The sequence below is a fragment of the Musca autumnalis genome, unplaced genomic scaffold, assembly GCF_047663935.1.
Source record: "Musca autumnalis isolate F117 unplaced genomic scaffold, ASM4766393v1 scaffold_3, whole genome shotgun sequence".
In the NCBI taxonomy this organism is placed as follows: Eukaryota; Metazoa; Arthropoda; class Insecta; order Diptera; family Muscidae; genus Musca; species Musca autumnalis.
In genome coordinates this window covers 210,450,778-210,473,147 of record NW_027411866.1, presented here as the reverse complement: position 1 = coordinate 210,473,147, position 22,370 = coordinate 210,450,778, and the positions used below count along the sequence as shown (strand labels likewise).

Genomic DNA, 22,370 nt, shown 5'->3' with positions numbered 1-22,370 from the left:
TGGATAACATATTCACGTTGTTTGGATAACGTGGATAACATAGTCACGTAATTTGGATAAGTGGATAACTTATTCACGTTGTTTGGATATCGTGGATAACTTATTCACGTTATTTTGATAACGTGGATAACATTTTCATATTATTCGGATATCGTGGATAACTTATTCACGTTATTTGGGTAATGGGATAACATTTTTACTTCATTCGGATAACGGGGATAACTTATTCATATTACTCGAATAACGTGGATAACATTTTCACGTTATTCGGATAATGTGGATAACATATTAACATTATTCGGATAACGTGGATAACTTATTTTGATAATGTAGATGACATATTCGTGTTATTCGGATAACGTGGATAATATATTCACGTTGTTTGGATAACGTGGATAACATATTCACGTTGTTTGGATATCGTGGATAACTTATTCACGTTATTTTGATGACGTGGATAACATTTTCATGTTATTCGGATATCGTGGATAACTTATTCACGTTATTTGGGTAATGGGATAACATTTTTACTTTATTCGGATAACGGGGATAACTTATTCATATTACTCGAATAACGTGGATAACATTTTCACGTTATTCGGATAATATGGATAACATATTAACATTATTCGGATAACGTGGATAACTTATTTTGATAATGTAGATGACATATTCGTGTTATTTGGATAACGTGGATAACATATTCACGTTGTTTGGATAACGTGGATAACATAATCACGTAATTTGGATAAGTGGAGAACTTATTCACGTTGTTTGGATATCGTGGATAACTTATTCACGATATTTTGATAACGTGGATAACATTTTCATGTTATTCGGATATCGTGGATAACTTATTCACGTTATTTGGGTAATGGAATAACATTTTCACTTTATTCGGATAACGGGGATAACTTATTCATATTAATCGAATAACGTGGATAACATTTTCACGTTATTTGGATAATGTGGATAACATATTAACATTATTCGGATAACGTGGATAACTTATTTTGATAATTTGGATGACATATTCGTGTTATTCGGATAACGTGGATAACATATTCACGTTGTTTGGATAACGTGAATAACATACTCACCTTATTCGAGTAACGTGGATAACAGTATCATGTTATTCGGATAACGTGGATAACTTATTCACGTAATTGGGAAAACGTGGATAAAATTTTCATATTATTCGGATAACGTGGATAACTTATTCACGTAATTGGGAAAACGTGGATAAAATGTTCATATTATTCGGATATAGTGGATAACATACTCATCTTATTCGAACAACGTGGATAACAGTTTCATGTTATTCGGATAACGTGGATAACTTATTCACGTAAATGGGAAAACGTGGATAAAATGTGCATATTATTCGGATAACGTGGTTAACTTATTCAAGTTATTCGGATATCGTGGATAAGATATTAACATTATTCGGATAAGGTGAATAACATATTCACTCTCTTGGGATAACGTGGATAACATATTCACTCTCTTTGGATAACGTGGATAACATATTCAAGTTGTTTGGATAACACATATTCACCATATTTGGATAATGTGGATAACATATTCACGTTTTTGGGGTAACTTATTTACGTTATTCGGATATCGTTTTTCGAATAACGTGGATAACTTATTCACTTCATTTGGATACCGTGGATAACATATTCCCGTCATACAGCTAGCGTGGATAACATTTTCACGTCATACAGATAGCGTGGATAACATATTCCAGTTATTCGGATAGCGTGGTTAATTTGGACTTACGTTAAAAATGCCTCATTCTCCAAACGCAAAACATTCCTCGCACATGCTACCCGATTATGATCTACTGCCTTTTTGGTGGGTGTTTTGAGCGGTGGTGGAGGTACCCATGTCAAAGGTCTACAACGATCTACACCATAGGGTCCATCTTCCGGTTGTATGCCCGTCCATATTTTCTTTTTCAATGATAATTTTATTTCCAAGTCTTCTTTACTCAGAGGTTCTTTTTTGGCCATGGATCTGTAAAATTTCAACATTTTTATTTTTTCTTTTGCTTCATAATTTAAAATTATATTCCCAACTTACTTTGTTTTGAACACCGGTTTGGGTGAGTGTGCTGCCGCCGGTGATTGCCTTCGTGTCACATTCATGGAATACCATTGCGGTGTAATGGGTGTTTGTGGGGCAGTATTTAAATTATGCCATGAACTTGTACGCCTTGCCGGCTCACCAATCATTGGCAATTCTGCAGATTTTGGTGGTGCTGGATATTTTTTCGTGCTCGCCGTTGATGGTTTTAGTAATACTTTTATAGGTGGATGTTTGGATGTTTTATTCGAGGGGGATGTTATAATCAGTTCCGGTGGCATATTTCTTAAACCATCTCCAATCTCTTCGATGTAGCGTCGCTGAAGTTCACTTTGCAGCAAACCCCGGCGTACATGGCGTGGTATTGTACCATAACATTGTACACCGTTGGCATCCATAACATATTCATCATCTGTGGAGAAGACTAAATCTGAACCAGGATCGGTGGTGGGTAAATCCAACAGCAGGCGTTCTTCTTTCTTTCGACGATGTAAAGATTTGCAACGCATTTTTGCTTTGTGTGGCTGAAAGTAAGAAATAAAAAAAATAAAATATTTTATTAGGGGGTTTTGGAAAAAAAAATAATTCCTTCGAGCCGGATTTGAACCAGCGACCTATGGATATCTACAAATCGCACAACCTCTACAGTCCACCGCTCTACCAACTGAGCTATCGAAGGTTATGTCACTTCCGTTGTGTCAACAGAAACGAATACCGTTATCATGTGTTTGCTTAAGGGTCTTGAGAGGTACTCTTCTCACTGTCTAATTTCTTATCAAAGGTTTTCATTTCGTCATGATTATGTGGTGATGTTTGAAAATTAATATTTCTAAATAAAAGTTTTGAGATTATACAACTATTTTCGGAAAGCTATAAACGTTTTTATATATGGGTGAATATTGCGAAAAGAATTGTTTTTGGGATCGAAAACGGCAAAGTGGGAAAATGGGTTAAAATAAATATTTTTTTCGGTTTATACTGTTTTATAAGACAATTTTATTAATTAATTGGCGATGGGCAATTTTTTTTTATTTTTGTCATTGCCGTAGTTATAAAATACGCACGGTAATGACGACACGGCAATGATGGAAACGTGAGTATTCTTGGATTTAAATGTCCAAATCTTATTTTTTTTTATTATAAAATTTAAAATAATTTAATACTGACTAAAAAGATTAACATACAATACTTCGGAAATCTACAAATATACATAAATAAAAATCAAATGTCGTGTCGTGGTAATGGCATCAGTTGAGAACGGCTGGACCGATTTCGATAATTCTTTCTGTAAAATGTGCGCCATAACCCGATAGGTTTTTATGTAAAGAAAATTTGGCCACGCCCACTTTTATGCCCACTTTTTCAATTTTCAATTTTTCTCATTTCTATAAAAACTACTGAACCGATTTTCCTGAAATTGCCAGGGAATGTACAGGGATGGCCCCCTTTTAAAATTGTCCAAATTTTGTTGAATTTCAGAAGGGGCGGGGTACTTCCCCATTACCATATTTCTTTAAAAATGCTATATCTATGGTGAAAATAGGCTATATATATTTGTTTTTAATTTCGGAGAGGGCGGGGTACCTCCCCCATGCCCCATTTATATAAAAACCCTATTTTATCACGTCCACTTCTTAAATACGTTACATACCCAAAACTACTGAACCGATTTTCCTGAAAATTTCAGAGAATGTACAGGGAGGACCCGTGGTTAAAATAGGCTATACATTGTGTTAAGTTTGGGAGGGGTTTGGTACCTCCACTGTGTCTGATTTAATAAAACCGCTATTTTAGCAAAAATGAAACGAGTGATTGAATTAACCACCCCGCCCCGAACTTCCACCTTACGATCCACCCTGCTTCGACCTTCCACCCTGCTGCGGACTTCCTCCCTCGGAACCAACCCGCATTGAACTTCCACCCTCCGATTCACCCCGCTCGGAATTTGCACCCTCCGAAACACACCCTCCCATCCACCCCACTCCGAACTTCTACATATCGAACCACTCTGCAACGAACCACCCTGCTCCGAACTTCCACCCTTCGATTCTTCGACCCTAGTTACTCATTTTGGGACCTTAAGACGCGACCACGCCCAATTTCTATCTCTGAAACTTCTGAGCCGATTTTCCTACAAATTTCAGGGAATGTACCGGGATAATCCTGTTGAAAATAGGCTGCATACATGTACCTTGGTGCTTGGTGAAAATAAACTATATATTTTGTGGAATTTCGGCGGAGGGTGGTTTGAAAATTAATTCAATAGACAATGGTGGTTGTGTCTCCAACCCGAGGGACTTATTTATGGCTTTAAGACCCGGCCACGCCCACTTTTTAAATGTGTTATATCTTCAAAACTTCTAAACCGATTTCCATGTAATTTTCAGATGAAGTACAGGAATGGTCCTTGGTGGAAAAATGGTATAAACTTTGTTAAATTTCGGAGGTGCTGGTTATACCCTGCGTCCTATTTTTTTAAATGCGCTATATATGTAAAATGTACGAACCATAAAACCCGACCACTCCTACTTTCTTAAATATGTTACAAATCAATGGAAATACCAGATGTTATGCATACACGCAGAGAAAAAATATTTTTCGCTTTTGTTGGAACAAAAATATCTGTTTTGGTTCCAAAAATGTATTTGTTTTGTTCAAACATTGTAATCCAAATCCAAAAATACCATCTTTTGTTCCAAACATAGAAAACAAAAACAACTTTCGAATTTCCGCAATATTGTAAAAATCGTTAACAATACCGATTGTAGGAACTATCATAATCTAATTTTGTTTACAAAAAGTATTGTCAACCCAGAAAACCAGCCCAGAAATTTTTGATTTGAGTGTATATACTTCTCATATACACTTTTCACATAACTTGGATATAAATGTAGCGTATAATATTGCAATCATTGATGAACACAATACATGGTTTGCTGCATTGGCTGACAACAAAGACAAACAAAAAGCCACAAGCACCCACCACAACATAAGGAATAATTAAACACCATAACAAACTCCGGTATAACACCAAACCTCAAAGCACAATGAAGATAGAAGAATGAAACACACATAAAAACAAAGATAAAGGCATCATGTCATACAAACAAAACTCACCATAATTGTTTTTTTCAACACGGCATCGAATAGCGAGAGAAGAGAAAAAATTGTCGAAGAAAAGAGAGAACTATTGTCCAGTTGACAAAAACTATTTTTGGATTTAACAAAACCCAATTGTTGGAATCACAATACTACATTTGGAATTTAACAATATCTTTACAATACATATTTTGCTCTTCGAATATTGTTGGATCAATCATATTTTTTTTCTCTGCGTGTAGCGAAGCTTTGGTCTTATTGGAAAGCAAGTATTTAAATTAGAAGGCAACATATCGATAGATATAGCTTCATCAGGTATATAAGATGTACATTATAAACGCGGACCGGGTCGGCTAGGTATAACATAAATAACGGAAAAAAATTCCACACGGGAATGACAAATTTTCGGGAACATGCACAAAAAACACTAAACACTTCAACAGTTCTCAAACAACAGACTACATTTTTTGGAATGAGTAATCTTCTCTGCAGAGTCGCGAAAGGAATATAGAAAATTAAAGCATCATTCAACAACGTGCATGGTAAGGTCTCGGTAAATAAGAAGACTCGCCGCCTGGCTTACTTGCCCTGCTTCATTTCTGATACAATAAAAATAAAAGAATAAAGAAGACCGAGCCAATTTCGACATATGTTTCGCTTTTCTTCTTTTATTTTTATTATCTCAGAAATGAAGCAACTCAAGAAAACCAGGCGGCGAGGCTTCTTATGTATCGAGGCCTTTAGTCCTTTCAATTGCATGTACCATGCAATATTATGTCCAAACTTAGATCAAGATCGAAGATGGGGTAAGTCGTCCACGTCTTCGGGTACATCTACAAAAATAATACAATATTGTTCACTAAAATTATGATAAATATGTTTTATGATATTTTAGAAAAAGGCATATGCAAATCTGTCCCTAAAACAAAAATTGTTGAGAATTCCCCTATCTTATCAAAATTAAAAAACAAGAAAAATAAGTTGTACAAAAAATTTAAGGAAAGCGGTACCCCATCCGATTACCTAAATTACGCTGTCATAAGATCACAGTACACTACAGTTAACAAACAGCAATACAACAACTATATAAAGAAAATGAAGAATGATCTACTTTCTAACCCAATATCCTTCTACAGTTTCTTAAACTATAAACGTCAAACCAAAGCTTTTCCTAAGACTGTACAATTTGGGTCAGCATTTGCAGATGATGATCTTGAAATAACAAACCTATTTGCTAAATTTTTTAAAACCACATACTCTGACAAAACTTTGGATGGTAAATTTGAAAATCCTTACCCAATCTCCGAAGGTACGCCCATAAACATTTCGCATATAAATGTTTCTACGGTACTATCAAATTTAAAATCCCTTAACAATATTACCACCCCTGGTCCAGATGGAATACCATCTTGTATACTAAAGCATTGCGCTGAAAATCTGGCACTTCCGCTTCAATAAATCAATGAGTACTGGATATTTTCCATCAATATGGAAGGAATCATTTATCGTACCTCTATATAAATCTGGCAGTAGAATTGAAGTATGTAACTATAAGGGAATAGCTAAGTTAAATACTATTCCCAAGCTATTTGAGAAAAAAGTAACCGAGAAATTGTCTTTTCAATTAAAATCTCAGTTATCTAAATACCAACATGGTTTTCGAAAAAATCAATCTACAATAACAAATATTTTAGAGCTAACGACTAAAGACTGTATCTACACAGACTTCTGTAAAGCGTTTGATAAAGTCAATCACAAGTTATTATTATTGAAATTGCATCATATCGGGTTTTCTCCTTTACTTTTACAATTGATAAAATCAAATTTAATCGATAGGTCACAAATGGTAAAATTTGGAAACTGCATTTCTGAAAAAAATCCATGTCCCATCTGGTGTCCCACAGGGAAGCCACCTAGGTCCAGTCTTATTTACACTTTTTATAAATGATTTACCAATGGTAATACATCAGTCGAATGTGTTAATGTTTGCAGACAATGTAAAATTATTTTATTCGTTCAAAGAGGAAGCAAATCAAGCCGTACTTCAGTCCGATCTAAATAATTGCTGTCAATGTAGTAATACTAATCTATTGGAGCTCAACATTCTGAAATGTATGCACATCGTTTAAATTTCAGAGAACATCGTTTAAATTTCAGAGAACATAATCTTTAACTATTAATAAAGCTTATAAAAGCCTTGGATTTATCAAACGGTGGAGCAAGGAATTCGAAGATCCTGGAATAACAAAACAACTCTATATATCTTTTGTCCGCTGCATTCTGAAATATGGTTTTATTGTCTGGGATCCAGTTTACACAATACACATTAATTTAATCGAATCAGTTCAAAAACAATTTCTTTTGTTCTGTCTCCGCAGACGCACGCACGCAATTACGCAAATAATGACCCATTACGCCGCCTCCTTGTAGAATTTAATAAATACTACCATCTCTTAGATCTTTCTGATACCCGAGGAGAAGCAAAAAGAAAAGTAATATTACATCTAAATACTTAATCTCTTTAAATACTACAATTTTGTCTCGCATTTTTATATACGTATATTTTAGTCTGTAAGGATTATTGTAATCCATAGACTTAAGACAAAAAAAATCAAAAATAAATGATGCGCTCCAAACCTTACACATCGTATTATTTCTTCCAGGCATAAGTCAGATTTGAACAGAGTATGACCTGTTCGGGGGAAAAATTAAGGCTTATTCAGGTAGGTTTCGCAGTTCATGTTAAAACAGTATAAGGTTTTCTTTTGGAAGTCCATACTTTCTGATATAATGGGCCGAATGTTCCAAGAAAAGTTACAGCTACAATTCATAACGGGGTTTCTTATGGCTAAATAGGGTTTATTCACTTTGATACTATTAACATGTCCCTCATAGAAATAACGGGTAGACCCCACATATGTTAAGCCCAAATCCGATTCAGTAAATTTGGTATCGATTTAGCCATGTTCTCTCATCTGTCTGGCTGGTTGAAACTTTGTACAGACTAATTAATTAATGTTTCTTCTAAACTTAGTTTAAGTTCGATGATTGACCATTATGACTTTTTGACATTTTTTCTCAAAAATGATTTCCTGTAGCGAAAATGAATGAACGTTTGCCTACTAATACCCAAAATAACATTCATTCAATTTTATTATAAACAAGTAAGAAAAGCGTTAAGTTCGGCCAGGACGAACTTTTTATACCCTCCACCACGAACTGTATTGAAGTGAATAGGAACAATTAGTTTTATTCCCTTTAAAAATTGGGCAAAACCGACTAGACCTAAACCTGGATATTCTGGATTTGGATAGTTATCAACATCGGGAGCACCGTTCTATGGAGGCTGTATAAAATATTAACTATGTACCAAATTTTAGCCATTTCGGTGTTATAATGAGGCTAAACCCTTTAAAACACCGAAAATTTGGATGTACTGTTCCATGGGGTGTACATTAAAGCGTGGACCGATACAGATAAATTTCTGGGAGAAAGTTTTACATCCCAAAAGAGGACGAAATATTAAATTTCTGCCATTTTGGTAGTATAGCAAAAATCTTCAAAAATACCGAAAATCGGGAGAAATCGTCCTATGGGGACTATATGAAGGCGTAGACCTATACCGACAAATTTCACATGGAATGTTTTATACCCCAAATGAAGACTTACCACCAAATGTCAGCCATTTCGATGGAATTTGAGGTCACAACCTTCAAAATACCGAAAATCGGGAGATATCGTCCTATGGGGTTTATATCAAAACCTGAACCTATATAAACATTTTATGTTAGAAATATTTCTTAGCCTCTGGAAACACAAAATACAAACTTACTACCGATTCTGTGGTCAAATGGGACTAATACATTCAAATATATCTATGGGGGCTATACCAAAACGTGGACCTATATAAACAGACTTTGGTAGATATGTTTCTTAGCCTCTTGAAACGCAGAATGCAAAGTTACAACCGATTCTGTGGTCAAATGGGACTAACACATTCAAAATATATTAAAATGACGCGTACTATATATGGGAACTTATATGGGGGGCTATACGAAAACGTGGACCTATATAAATCAAATTTGGTAGAAATATTTTTTAGCCTCTGGAGACACAAAATACCAAATTACAACCAATTCGGTGGTCAAATGGGGCATAAATCTTACAATTTCTTTAAAACGACGACGCGTCACGCGTCACTTTGTATGGGGGCTATACAAAAACGTGGACTTACATAGCCCGCTTTCAATACCAAAAGTCCTACATACATATAATAGATTTTACCAAAATCTCAATCCGTTCAGACGTTAGAGTGATTTCCATCTCACACATAAAAGTAGATCGTGCAATATGTAAAACAACTCAGTGCAATATTTACATTAGACGATGATAGTGAAAGTTCTATCGTAGTTTTTAAGAAATACTTGACAATTAGTTTATACGGTTTTATATGTAAGCGCAATTTTTTATAATTTTTGTGTGGTAAGGTTTCTGTTTTTATTGTTGTTTAACTTTTACAAATGCTGTGATACTATTAAAATGCATAAATATTTTGTAGATTCCCTGAAGATGCTGCAACTCATTGCGAAATATTGGAAACCAATAAAAAAATAAAATCTGGCCTCAAGCTCAAATAAAGAATTTCTTTACATAAATTTGGAAAAGGTCGAACAAAAACAACACTGAATAAAAAACTTAAAACTAATGTATAATAAAAATAGGTAAAAAAACTTTTTAAGTTAAACGGTTTTATGTTAAACATACATTGCAATGTTTAAGATAAATGTACTAAAAACCAAAAAATAATAAAATAGATACAGTCGTGGGAATTATAAACATATGCATAGACTATACTAAAATAAAACCGTGGGGCACGTCAATTGTCTACAAATTATCGACTTAATGTGCGATAGAAGAATCGTTTAATTCGTCGTTAGGCAGTTGGCCCGCAGACGGTGAGGAAATTACTTACTACTTTCTTGTTCATGGAAATTCCAATAGTTATACACTCCATGTAAATAAAAGAGATTTTTCAACTAGTTTATCGTTGAACATTCACACTGCTGGCTGGCGAGGAATCGTTTCACTGCTCGTAGTTTGTCTTTAATCGATAAAGTACTACTCGCTCACCACTATGAAACCCTAAAACTCGCTTATAACCGAGCTTGCTAGCTTGTTTCTACATTTTAGCCCTACTTATCACACGTCCATCGTTGTCGGTTGAACAACTGCCTAATTATAGTGTAACATTACAAAACAAACATTTTAATCAACGATTGTAGACAATTGACGTGCTCCACGGTTTTATTTTAGTCTAGTCTATGCATATGTTTATAATTCCCACGACTGTATCTATTTTATTATTTTTTGGTTTTTAGTACATTTTTCTTAAACATTGCAATGTATGTTTAACATAAAACCGTTTAACTTAAAAAGTTTTTTTTACCTATTTTTATTTTCTAGTTTTTAGTTTTTATTTCGCATTCTGTTTAATTCATTTAGTGCTACATTATTGCAAGGTTTCTTGCCCGTTAGTTTATTGCAGTCCAACTCCTCTATACGTAGTCCCTGCAAGGATCTTACTCTACTAAGAGCCACGTAGGCTTGACCTACTTCAAACTGTTTCGCACCTAAGTATACGACTGCGTGATCCACAGTGCTGGCCTGCATTTTATGTATTGTAGAAGCCCATGATAGTATTAAAGGCAACACACATCTGTGTATATCGCTCCCGTTGTTTTGTTAACCTGGCTTCATATTCTTCAGGCCTTTCTGACGCTATCATCTGTGTGTATCGCTCACGTTGCTTTGTTAACCTGGCTTCATATTCTTCAGGCGTTTCTGACGCCGTCATTTGTGTATATCGCTGACGTTGCTTTTTTAACCTGGCCTCATATTGCTCAGGTGTTTTTGACGCTAATTGTTCCCGTCGTTTCTGTAATCGACTATTTCTATCACCTTTATTTTCTTTAGCTCGTTTTGCTTTATACTTTTCTTTCGCTTTTTGAAGCATTCGTTTACGTTGTGTTGCAGTTTCTGTTTTATTTGTGTTTGTATTTTTTATATATTTTTTTACCATTTTGTTCCCACGAGTAATGGACATTTAAACGGTCGACCCCCAGAGGTCCAATAAAGGGGCAAGGCTATGTACAACAAGATGCGCCTGAGTCTTGAGGGGAAAACGCTAACGACATATCATTTTTATCCACCCTAGTGCCATATAGTTCTCGGCGCGTTTTAACCTTTCACCTTAAACTTTCGCAACACGATAAAAAATCTTGACTTGGGTGGTGGATTCAGGCTGGATTAATCAGATACCTAAATTACAGATTCAATTTCTAAATTTAAATCTTAATTATACGCCATTTAGTGGCTGCGCCCATCTTAAATATTGAGGTTGTATAGTGCACTGTTCTTCTTGTCAAGCCCTTTTATTTGATACCCATATTGGTGGGATTGATAAAAAATTGTTATCAGCCATTTGGTAGCGGCGGCCATCTTAGATTTCAATTTTGCATAGTAAATTGTATTCTACTTGTAGAGACCTTTCATTTGATACCCATGTTGATGGGATTGATAAAACCTAAGTTATCCGCCATTTTGTAGAGGCCGCCATCTTGGATTTTAATTTTATTTTGTATTCTACTGGTTGAGCATTTTCATTTGATACCCATATTGATGGGATTGATAAAACCTACGTTATCCGCCATTTTGTAGCGGCCGCCATCTTGGATTTCAATTTTTTATAGTATATTGTATTCTGCTTGCTGAGCCCTTTCATTTGATACCCATATTGATGGGATTGATAAAACCTACGTTATCCGCCATTTTGTAGCGGCCGCCATCTTGGTTTTCATTTTTTTATAGTGTATTGTACTCTGCTTGTTGAGCCCTTTCATTTGATACCCATATTGATGGGATTGATAAAACCTACGTTATCCGCCATTTTGTAGCGGCCGTCATCTGGGATTTAAATTTTTTATAGTATATTGTATTCTGCTTGTTGAGCCCTTTCATTTGATCCCCATATTGATGGGATTGATAAAACCTACGTTATCCGCCATTTTGTAGCGGCGGCCATCTTGAATTTATAATGATAATGAATAAACATAATTGTATTGTCACCAAAATCCAAAGTGTATACAAAATTTCAGATTAATCGGTTGACAGGAAGAGGGTGAAATTTGAATTACTAAATTTGACCCAAGAATAAATAATAAAACAAACGGGGTGAGCTAAATAAAACCAATAAATTTTACGGTTAATCATCGATTAATCGATTAACCGAAATCGATTTTACGTATCCCTATTATCGATGGGGTTCATATCTAGACTTTGGACTGGGGTGTCAATGACTTTGGTGCAGTTGTATAACAAATATAAATAAGATTTATGCTTAGGGTCCTTGTCTTGGTAGTACTTATATTGCAATTTGTATGCATTTTCTTGACGCTGTTGGTTAAATCATTTTTTAAAAACATCTAAATAAAGCACATATGTATGTTACCAACGTCACTGCTTGGTATACAACCACATACATACCTTAACTGATAGTTTTTCCAATCTCCATGGTTATTGATTTCTATGGTTGTAACGGGTTTTCGCAATATTTTTGTGGCCCATCGTGATAGTAAAATATAATTTTATTCTCATCAGAAAATATAACGTCATCCCATCCCAACACTAAAGACGGCTTGAAAAGTTGTCTGTAACAATTCTGAATAGTTTCTATATATTGTGCTGGGAGGGCAATGGATTTACCTAGTCACTTGTGATGAAGGATTGTTATTATGTAACACTACACCTTTTTCAGATGTAATTCGAATCATTTTAGTTGTAATTCGAGAATTCCATTTGTAATTCGTAACATTTTATTTGTAATTCGAGAATTCCATTTGTAATTCGAAACATTTCAATTGTAATTCGTATTATTCTATTTGTTATTCGAATTATTCCATTTGTAATTCGAATGATTCCATTTGTAATTCGAATTATTCCATTTGAAATTCGAATTATTCCATTTGTAATTCGAATTATTCCATTTGAAATTCGAATTATTCTATTTGTAATTCGAATTATTCTATTTGTAATTCGTATTATTTTATTTGTAATTCGAATTGTTTTATTTGTAATTCGAATCATTCCATTTGAAATTCGAATTATTCCATATGTAATTCGAATTATTCTATTTGTAATATCAATTGGAATAATTCGAACTACAAATGGAATAATTCGAATTACAAATAAAACAATTCGAATTACAAATAAAATAATTCAAATTACAAATAGAATAATTCGAATTACAAATAGAACAAGTAAGAAAAGCGTTAAGTTCGGTCGGGCCGAACTTTTTATACCCTCCACCACAAATTTCAGCCATTTCGGTGGATTAATGTGGCCACAACCTTGAAAATACCGAAATTCGGAATGTACCGTTCTATGGGGGCTATATGATGGCGTGGACCTTTACCTACAAATTTCTGGGGGAAAGTTTTATACGCGTAAAGAAGACTAAATACCAAATTTCAGCCCAATCGGTGTGATAATGAGGCTAAAACGTTCAAAATATCGAAAATCGGGAGATATTGTATTATGGGGGCTATATCAACACGTGGACCTATATAAACATTTTATGGTAGAAATGTTTCTTAGCCTCTGGAAACACAAAATACAAAGTTACAACCGATTCTTTGGTCAAATGGGTCTAATACATTCAAAATATATTAAAATGACGCGTACTTTATAAGGGGTCTTATGTGGGGACTATACCAAAACGTGGACCTATATAACCCAACTTTGGTAGGAATGTTTTCTGGCCTCTGAAGACACAAAATACCAAATTACAACAAATTCTGTGGTCAAATGGGTCTAATACATTCAAAATATATTAAAATGACGCGTACTTTATATGGGGCCTTATATGGGGGCTATACCAAAACGTGGACCTATATAACCCAACTTTGGTAGGAATATTTTTTGGCCTCTGGAGACACAAAGTACCAAATTACAACCAATTCGATGGTAAAATGGGCCAAATATCTTAAAAATTTCTTAAAACGACGACGCGTCACGCGTCATTTTGTATGGGGGCTATACGAAAGCGTGGACCTACATAGCCCGCTTTCAATACCAAAAGTCCTACGTACATATAATATATTTTCCCAAAGTTTCATCAACCTACGTCAATCCGTTCGGACGCTAGAGTGATTTCCACAGACGGACGACATGGCTATATCGATGTAGAATTGCACGCTGATCAAGAATATATATACTTTGTGGGGTCTACAATGATTATTTCGAGTAGTTACAAACGTAGTGACAAACTTAATATACCCCCCTCCTATGGTGGAGGGTATAATAATTCGAATTCCAAATGGAATAATTCGAATTACAAATGGAATAATTCGAATTTCAAATGGAATAATTCGAATTACAAATGGAATAATTCGAATTACAAATAGAATAATTCGAATTACAAATGGAATAATTCGAATTACAAATGGAATTCTCGAATTACAAATAAAATGTTACGAATTACAAATAGAATAATCGAATTACAAATGAAATGTTACGAATTACAACTGGAATGTTTCGAATTACATGTGAAAAAGGTGTATTCTGACTTTTCCCATGTGACACACTCCAAAATCATTTTAATTAGAAAAAGCAATTTTCTGGTGCTGCTTTGGGGTCTTTCGTCAATGTTTTTAATCATTCCCCTGTCAATTCGTAGGCTTACTATTTTCGGCCTGCCATGTAACGTCTTTAGTTTGAGCCTGTCTTCTCTCTCGGTGCGGTATATGATGTTGTATACAGTTCTCAGCTTATGAGAGGTGATTTAAGCGATTTCTCTGGCGTATTTACCATTATTATAATTGGAATAGACCAACCAGATGTAGCATATTTTCCGAAATCCGTTTACCTGACTTTCTCTTTTTCTGAATATACCGTCTATGATACACACAACAATTAATTTATTATCAAATATTATGGATCTACATGCTCACATAACATAAAAGTCGTAAAAATCCTTAATTGCAAAAAATCGCGGGGAAAATCCCACGATTTTATTACACATTTATTAATTTTGCAATTATTTAGTTGACACCACAAAAACCAGATACCTATCCTTTTTGTCCGTTGTTTTTGTTATTTCCGACCAATTTCTGCATTTATTGGCTTGATGTTGTCATTAACAGGAAAATCATTATTGAACGAACTTTTAAAAATTCATCGTTTGCAATAATTTAGTTGACTAACTGTATACAGTTTGTCAAGTAATTGTTTTCGAACCAAGAAAACTAACGTTTTTCTGTATTAATTTATGAAAAATGACTGATAATTGGGATAAAACTGTCGGGTTTTTTGCAAAAAATAGTTGGTAGACTTATTAAAGACAAGATAGGATGAATAAATAAAAAATTGACCCACGTAGTCCAACAAAAAATAACGAAAACCCATAACTACATATAATTCCAGCTGTCAAATAAATGTTTTCGAAATTTAATGGAGGTTCCAAAATAACCCATATTTTTGCAAAATTCTTGAAAATCATGACATTTTATGAATGTTATTCTTAAAAATGGTTAACTACTAACAAGTATCAACAATATTAGTCATAGAATATCCCTACTAGGAGGGTTACCATATGGACCAAGGGAGTACCAGGTCATATTACATGTAAACAGGGTCCTATAGGTCTTAAACCGGTAATATCTGAAAACTAAGACGTTTTATGAGTTTCTTTAGTTCAAGAGGATGGACTGCCATCAAATACAATAAATATTACCTGCAGCATAATTAGATCAGAAGGGTTGCCAGATCGACTAAAAAGGTATCAGGTTATATAAACAGTGAACGAGGCCACGCAGGCCCCAAAGGGCACCGAAGTTTGTTTTTTTACCTAATATTAATTAAGAGATAATGACATTTCACTAAATAATCGGAAATATCGCAGTAGGAGACCAATATTGCTTAGAAATGTATGGGGTGAAGGTTTCGACAATTTTCAGAAATGCATACTTCGACCTATTGGACACATTTCGCGTACTACTGCAGTACATTCTTAAGCGAAAAATTATGTTAATGGGTAAATAATGCTTCAGTTTTAGAATGGAAGCAAAAAACGTGGAGAATTCCTCCGAACTGGCTATAAACAGTTGAAATCGGAGGTCTATTAAAAATCAGTATAGACTGACAATATCTTATATATTCATTTCTAAGCGATTTTTGTACTTTAAAGTCATATTTTGGTTTATGTTGGAGAATTCCCTTATCCCTTAATTCAATTTGAGTTAAATAAGCAAATCTTAAGCCTTGGTTATGGATTTAGGTGGTCTCATTTACTGTTTATATAACTTGGTACCTTTTTCGTACATCTGGCAACCCTCCTGATTTTATTATTCTGAAGGTAATCTTTATTTTTGTTGATGACAATCCATCCTAGTGAACTAAAGAAACTCATAAAACGTCTTAGTTTTCAGATATTCCCTGTTTAAGACCTATAGGACCCTGTTTACATGTAATATGACCTGGTACTCCCATGGTCCATATGGTAACCCTCCTAGTAGGGATATTCTATGACTAATATTGTTGATACTTGTTAGTAGTTAACCCTTTTTAAGAATAACATTCATAAAATGTCATGATTTTTAAGAATTTTGCAAAAATATGGGTTATTTTGGAACCTCCATTAAATTTCGAAAACATTTATTTGACAGCTGGAATTATATGTAGTTATGGGTTTTCGTTATTTTTTGTAGGACTACGTGGGTCAATTTTTTATTTACACATCCTATCTTGTTTTAATATGTCTACCAACTATTTTTTGCAAAAAACCCGACATTTTTATCCCAATTATCAGACATTTTTCACAAATTAATACAGAAAATTATTAGTTTTCTTAGTTCGAAAACAATTACTTGACAAACTGTATGTAATAATACGAGAAACCAACTGTTATATTTTCAGTTAAATATCTGCTTATGATATGAGGTTGTAAAAAAGTCATAACCCTATTGACCATATCTGTCCATGTTTTGGTATAGCTCCCACATAAAGGTAACATCGTATTTCATGTATTTTGAATATTTTTGTTATATTATTTCGAATTAGCTGTAAATTGGAACTTTGAGTTCTTCGGCGACAGGAAACTTCCTCCTGTTGTTGAATAATAATATTTTTGGCGTAGCTTCCAAGTATTTCGAGTTCTCTGCAATGCAAACGTTGCATTTATAAAGCCAGCCTATATTCAAAATTTTATCAAAAACTGGTCGTTACAAATAAAATCCTTCGAGCCGGATTTGAACCAGCGACCTATGGATGTCTATTTTTCTTCAATTAACATTATCTACAGTCCACCGCTCTACCAACTGAGCTATCGAAGGTCATGTGAGAGTTGTGTCAAAGTTATTACCTGTATGGAGATAACATTTGAAAATGTGTACTAAAAATCAGAAGACGCACGCACCCTCTAGTTGTTATGGTACATTTCTCTATACTCACCACAATATTTAACCACTATTGACGTTTAGCTGTGGTGAATTTACGATATGCTCTACTTTGAATTGTTTATATAATTGCCTACTGTTCTAGTTTCAGATTTGCCACCCTCCGTTTATAACCTTCGATAGCTCAGTTGGTAGAGCGGTGGACTGTAGATAATGTTGATTGAAGAAATAGACATCCATAGGTCGCTGGTTCAAATCCGGCTCGAAGGAGTAACTTTTTTTGCGTTTTTGAAGATATTTTGGAATTACAAATATGCATTTACATTTTTTGCAAAAATAGTTTTTATTGTTCCTTCAGGTTAATTTTTCCAGATGTTTGATGTTATAATATAGGTGTTTTTTTCTTCAAAAAATTAACTCCTTCGAGCCGGATTTGAACCAGCGACCTATGGATGTCTATTTTTCAATCAACATTATCTACAGTCCACCGCTCTACCAACTGAGCTATCGAAGGTTATGTCCCACAGTTTTCAAAATAAAGCTTCCTGTGTTTTGTAAACTGGAATCCTCCAGCTGTCAAATTGTATAATGTAAAATATTGCACCTATTTAAATAACAAAAGGTAGTAACTCAAAATGTTGTATTGTTCTGTCACTATTGAAACACTGTTGATACACAAGTAGTGACACTGAAGACATGAAGATTGACATAACTGTATATTTTGACGAAAGAGTGGACAAAATAATGTGAGATTTTTACAGTTGGTAGAGTTGATCACTGTGATACAAAACATGACAAACAGTTGGCCTGTTCCCGTACTTTATAAAGTGGTAAAAGTTGTAAAAGTCGTAAACGGATTTCATATACATACATTTTGTGTAAGGGAACGCAAAATGTGTAAAAATTGTAAAAACTGTTTAGTTCTGGAACATAGCCAATTTATGGACGGGTTATGATGTATAAATTCGATCTTGTACGAGTCAATTGAAGACGAAAATAACTTTGGTTTGGGTCATTTATTTTTTTTGATTTTATAGCGGTGAATGTAGTAAAAACGGGGTTTATTAGATTTTCAACTTTAAACGGGCATAACTCATTTTCTTCACAACGGATTTTTATTATCCTTTCTTTTACTTAAAAGGGGAGAATAGTATCTTTCGAATAATCCATAGGGTTTTTAAAACGTTTAACAAATGGCTAAGTAGTTGTGTTTTAAGTGTAAAAAAACGCATTAAAAACTGGAAAATGCTTTTGCTCGTGCTCTAAGCTGTTTAGAAGATACCCAATAGCATAATTATTTATATTACCAGAAACGAAATTTAGTTAGTTTTCGAAAATGGGGAAAACCAATGAAATCGGTTGAAAAATTTAAGAGTTAGGCCATTTTTTGTATTTTACCTTTTTTGGGTTTTTATGCAAGTCCGTCTGTGGTAATCCCTCTAGCATCCCCAAAAATTGAGATAGGACGCTGAAATTTAGATGGTTTTTTTTGTTTGCTAGCATGTCAAGATCGAAGATGGACTATATCAGTATATTCTGACGTTTTTAGCTACATTTTCAGACCGAGTGAATGGTCAAATAAACATTGTTATAGTTCTCCATTTTGGCCTATTTTGTACATGTTTAACATTGTTAACATCCCAACTGTTAATTCATTAACAGAAATGTGGCAATTCGTTTTAAATTATTTACTGTTTACACCAACATTATAAATCGCCTTAAAATTTTTTGTTCAAAAAAATAGGAGTGTGGAAGAAAAAGGACAATAAAAATATTTTTATCTGAGTTTGGGACCAAACTTGTCAATATTTTAGTTGTTAGTAGTGAATTTAATAGATTTGAAGGCTGTTTGAAAACAAAAAAGGCCTCTGGCTGTGCCCACAAACAGGAGCATTTGTGCCCATAATTTGAGCATTTATTGGGAAATCGATTGTTTTTATAAACAAAACCTTTATTGATTAGAGTTATTTAACACTCTAGCTGTTACCTCGAATAATACATAATGATTGGTTCCCCATAAATTTGTGTATTTTGATACTTGAGCGAAGTTTTAGCCATTTCCTTTAGACCTTTATGTAAGGATCGACCAAAAAAGCGTATCTATAAGGCATTAATTCCTCGATCAAATGATGTTTTGAAGCCCTCAGCATCTTAACTGTTTATATTTGAAAAATTGTATGATTGACAGATATGAGCCATTTTTCTACACGCTTTGTTAAAAAGCAAATTTTAAGGAAATATTTTTGAAGTTGCCCTACGAATGTGTTTATTATGTTTTGCATCGTATAAAACACAATTTTCTATGGGAACTAATCTAAATTAAGTAATTTTCAACGAAAAACGTGAGTTTATGTAGAAAAACATAGAACGGTGTATACCAAACATAGAGTAATCAAAGCCAGATTATTACAAAATGGTGTAAAACTAGGTTTCAACCGTTCACGTTTAAAAAAAAAATGGAATAGAAGTGAAATTGATTGTGTACACGAAGTTAAGATCCTGGGGACCTCATAATATTATTTTGTCGAGGAAAAAAAGACTTATAGATGCGCTTTTTTGGCAAATCCTTTCATAACGGATTAATGGAAACTGCCTGAAACTTGGCTCATGGATCAAAATACACCAATTTATGAGGTACCAATCATTATGTTTTGTTTGAGTTAACAGCCAGAGTGTTAAACAATTCTAATCAATAAACGTTTTCTTTATAAAATCCACTGAATTCCCCAATAAGTGCTTAATTTATGGGAAAAGTCGCCACCAGGACAATAGCATGTTTTTGGATACTACAAAAGGACTTTTGTTTTCAAACAAATTTCAAATGTATTGGATTTAGTACTATCAACTAAAATATTAACTAAAATATTAATCCATAATTAATAAAATATTTACTGTTTTAGTCGTAATTCCGACTAAAAATATTTTTATTGTCCTTTTTCTTCCACACGCCTATTTTTTTTAACAAACAATTTGAAGACGATTTATGATGTTGGTGTAAATAGTAAATAATTTAAAACAAATTGTGACATTTCTGTTAATGAAATAACAGTTGGAATGTCAACAATGTTAACCAAATACAAAATAAGCCAAAATGGAGAAGTTGAAACATGTTTTTTTGGTCCATTCCCTTTTGTGTATGGGCACTCCTATTATTTTGAACGCAACTGTACATCGAACTTTATGACCTCTTATCTAAGAATATAATCTACTCACACAAGGTCACGGTTATTCTGCGAAAAACTGTGGATATATTTTAGCTAAATTCAAACTCTAATGTAAGGATTTGGAAAGGCGTGGGCGATATTTCCCCAAAAAGAGATTGCTGAGAGTGTTATTCAGGGGAAAATCGAAGAAAAATTTAATAATTGATTAATTAGGCATTTCACATTTTATGGGTAGACGAAACCTTCTTACCATCAGTTGTGTATATATCGTCGGTGTCTTGCTTAAGTGTTCTATACGCAATTTTTGACTTTTTGAGATATATGTGGTTTATAGGGGTTTTTCATACGCTCTTTCTTTATTTCCTATCTGCTCTAGTTTCCAAGTTTCGACGCGAAAGCTTAAGTTATTCTCATATATTTTAAGAACTTGCAAGTTTCAAAAACCATTTAAACAAGTAAGAAAAGCGTTAAGTTCGGTCGGGCCGATCTTTTTATACCCTCCACCACAAATTTCAGCCATTTCGGTAGATTAATGTGACCACAACCTTCAAAATACCGAAATTCGGAAGGTACAGTTCTATGGGGGCTATATGAAGGCGTGGACCTATACCTACAAATTTCTGGGGTAACGTTTTATATGCCTAAAGAAGACTAAATACGAAATTTCAGCCATCTCGGTGTGATAATGGGGCTAAAACGTTCAAAATATCGAAAATCGGGAGATATTGTATTATGGGGGCTATATCAACACGTGGAAACACAAAATACAAAGTTACAACCGATTCTTTGGTCAAATGGGTCTAATACATTCAAAATATATTAAAATGACGCGTACTTTATAAGGGGCCTTATGTGGGGGCTATACCAAAACGTGGACCTATATAACCCAACTTTGGTAGGAATGTTTTCTGGCCTCTGAAGACACAATATACCAAAATACAACGAATCCTGTGATCAAATGGGTTTAATACATTCAAAATATATTAAAATGACGCGTACTTTATATGGGTCCTTATATGGGGGCTATACCAAAACGTGGACCAACTTTGGTAGGAATATTTTTTGGCCTCTGGAGACACAAAATACAAAGTTACAACCAATTCGGTGGTAAAATGTGACAAATATCTTAAACATTTGTTAAAACGACGACGCGTCACGCGTCTTTCTGTAATGGGGCTATACGAAAGCGTGGACCTACATAGCCCGCTTTCAATACCAAAAGTTCTACGTACAAATAATAGATTTTCCCAAAATTTCATCAACCTACGTCAATCCGTTAGGACGCTAGAGTGATTTCCACAGACGGACAGACGGACGGACATGGCTATATCGATGTAGAATTGCACGCTGATCAAGAATACATATACTTTGTGGGGTCTACAAAGATTATTTCGAGTAGTTAATATACCCCCATCCTATGGTGGAGGGTATAAAAATGAGAACATTAGTCGATTTTGAACTTCTTATGGTATAGAGACAAAAGATGGGAAAATTTGTTGGTCACGATGTGATTTAGAAAATTTTACATTTGTGTCGTAGGTGTGGGTATGGAACAAATTGACAAAAATTA

At 34.2% G+C, this 22,370-nt stretch overlaps 2 protein-coding genes and 4 non-coding genes across 23 annotated transcripts in view; 2 read left to right on the top strand and 4 right to left on the bottom strand.

Annotated features, from left to right (window-relative positions):
- Window positions 1-22,370, top strand: part of Nadsyn (NAD synthetase) — a 443,475-nt gene that overhangs the window by 9,890 nt on the left and 411,215 nt on the right. The gene's annotated exons all lie outside the window — the stretch shown is intronic.
- Window positions 1-22,370, bottom strand: part of Nna1 (Nna1 carboxypeptidase) — a 411,438-nt gene that overhangs the window by 2,850 nt on the left and 386,218 nt on the right. For all 16 annotated transcript variants that reach the window (XM_073976458.1, XM_073976461.1, XM_073976468.1 and 13 more), the window contains 2 exons: window positions 2,086-2,612; window positions 1,783-2,019 (listed from right to left, as the gene is read on the bottom strand). In XM_073976458.1, the coding sequence (XP_073832559.1) occupies window positions 1,783-2,019; window positions 2,086-2,612 (764 nt within the window). The remainder of the gene's footprint in view (window positions 1-1,782; window positions 2,020-2,085; window positions 2,613-22,370) is intronic.
- Window positions 2,675-2,767, bottom strand: TRNAY-GUA (transfer RNA tyrosine (anticodon GUA)). The gene is made up of 2 exons: window positions 2,731-2,767; window positions 2,675-2,710 (listed from the first exon to the last, which is right to left on the bottom strand). It is a non-coding gene; the product is annotated as a tRNA-Tyr (tRNA).
- TRNAY-GUA (transfer RNA tyrosine (anticodon GUA)) lies at window positions 17,475-17,573 on the bottom strand. The gene is made up of 2 exons: window positions 17,537-17,573; window positions 17,475-17,510 (listed from the first exon to the last, which is right to left on the bottom strand). It is a non-coding gene; the product is annotated as a tRNA-Tyr (tRNA).
- TRNAY-GUA (transfer RNA tyrosine (anticodon GUA)) lies at window positions 17,810-17,906 on the top strand. Its single transcript has 2 exons — window positions 17,810-17,846; window positions 17,871-17,906. It is a non-coding gene; the product is annotated as a tRNA-Tyr (tRNA).
- TRNAY-GUA (transfer RNA tyrosine (anticodon GUA)) lies at window positions 18,055-18,150 on the bottom strand. Its single transcript has 2 exons — window positions 18,114-18,150; window positions 18,055-18,090 (listed from the first exon to the last, which is right to left on the bottom strand). It is a non-coding gene; the product is annotated as a tRNA-Tyr (tRNA).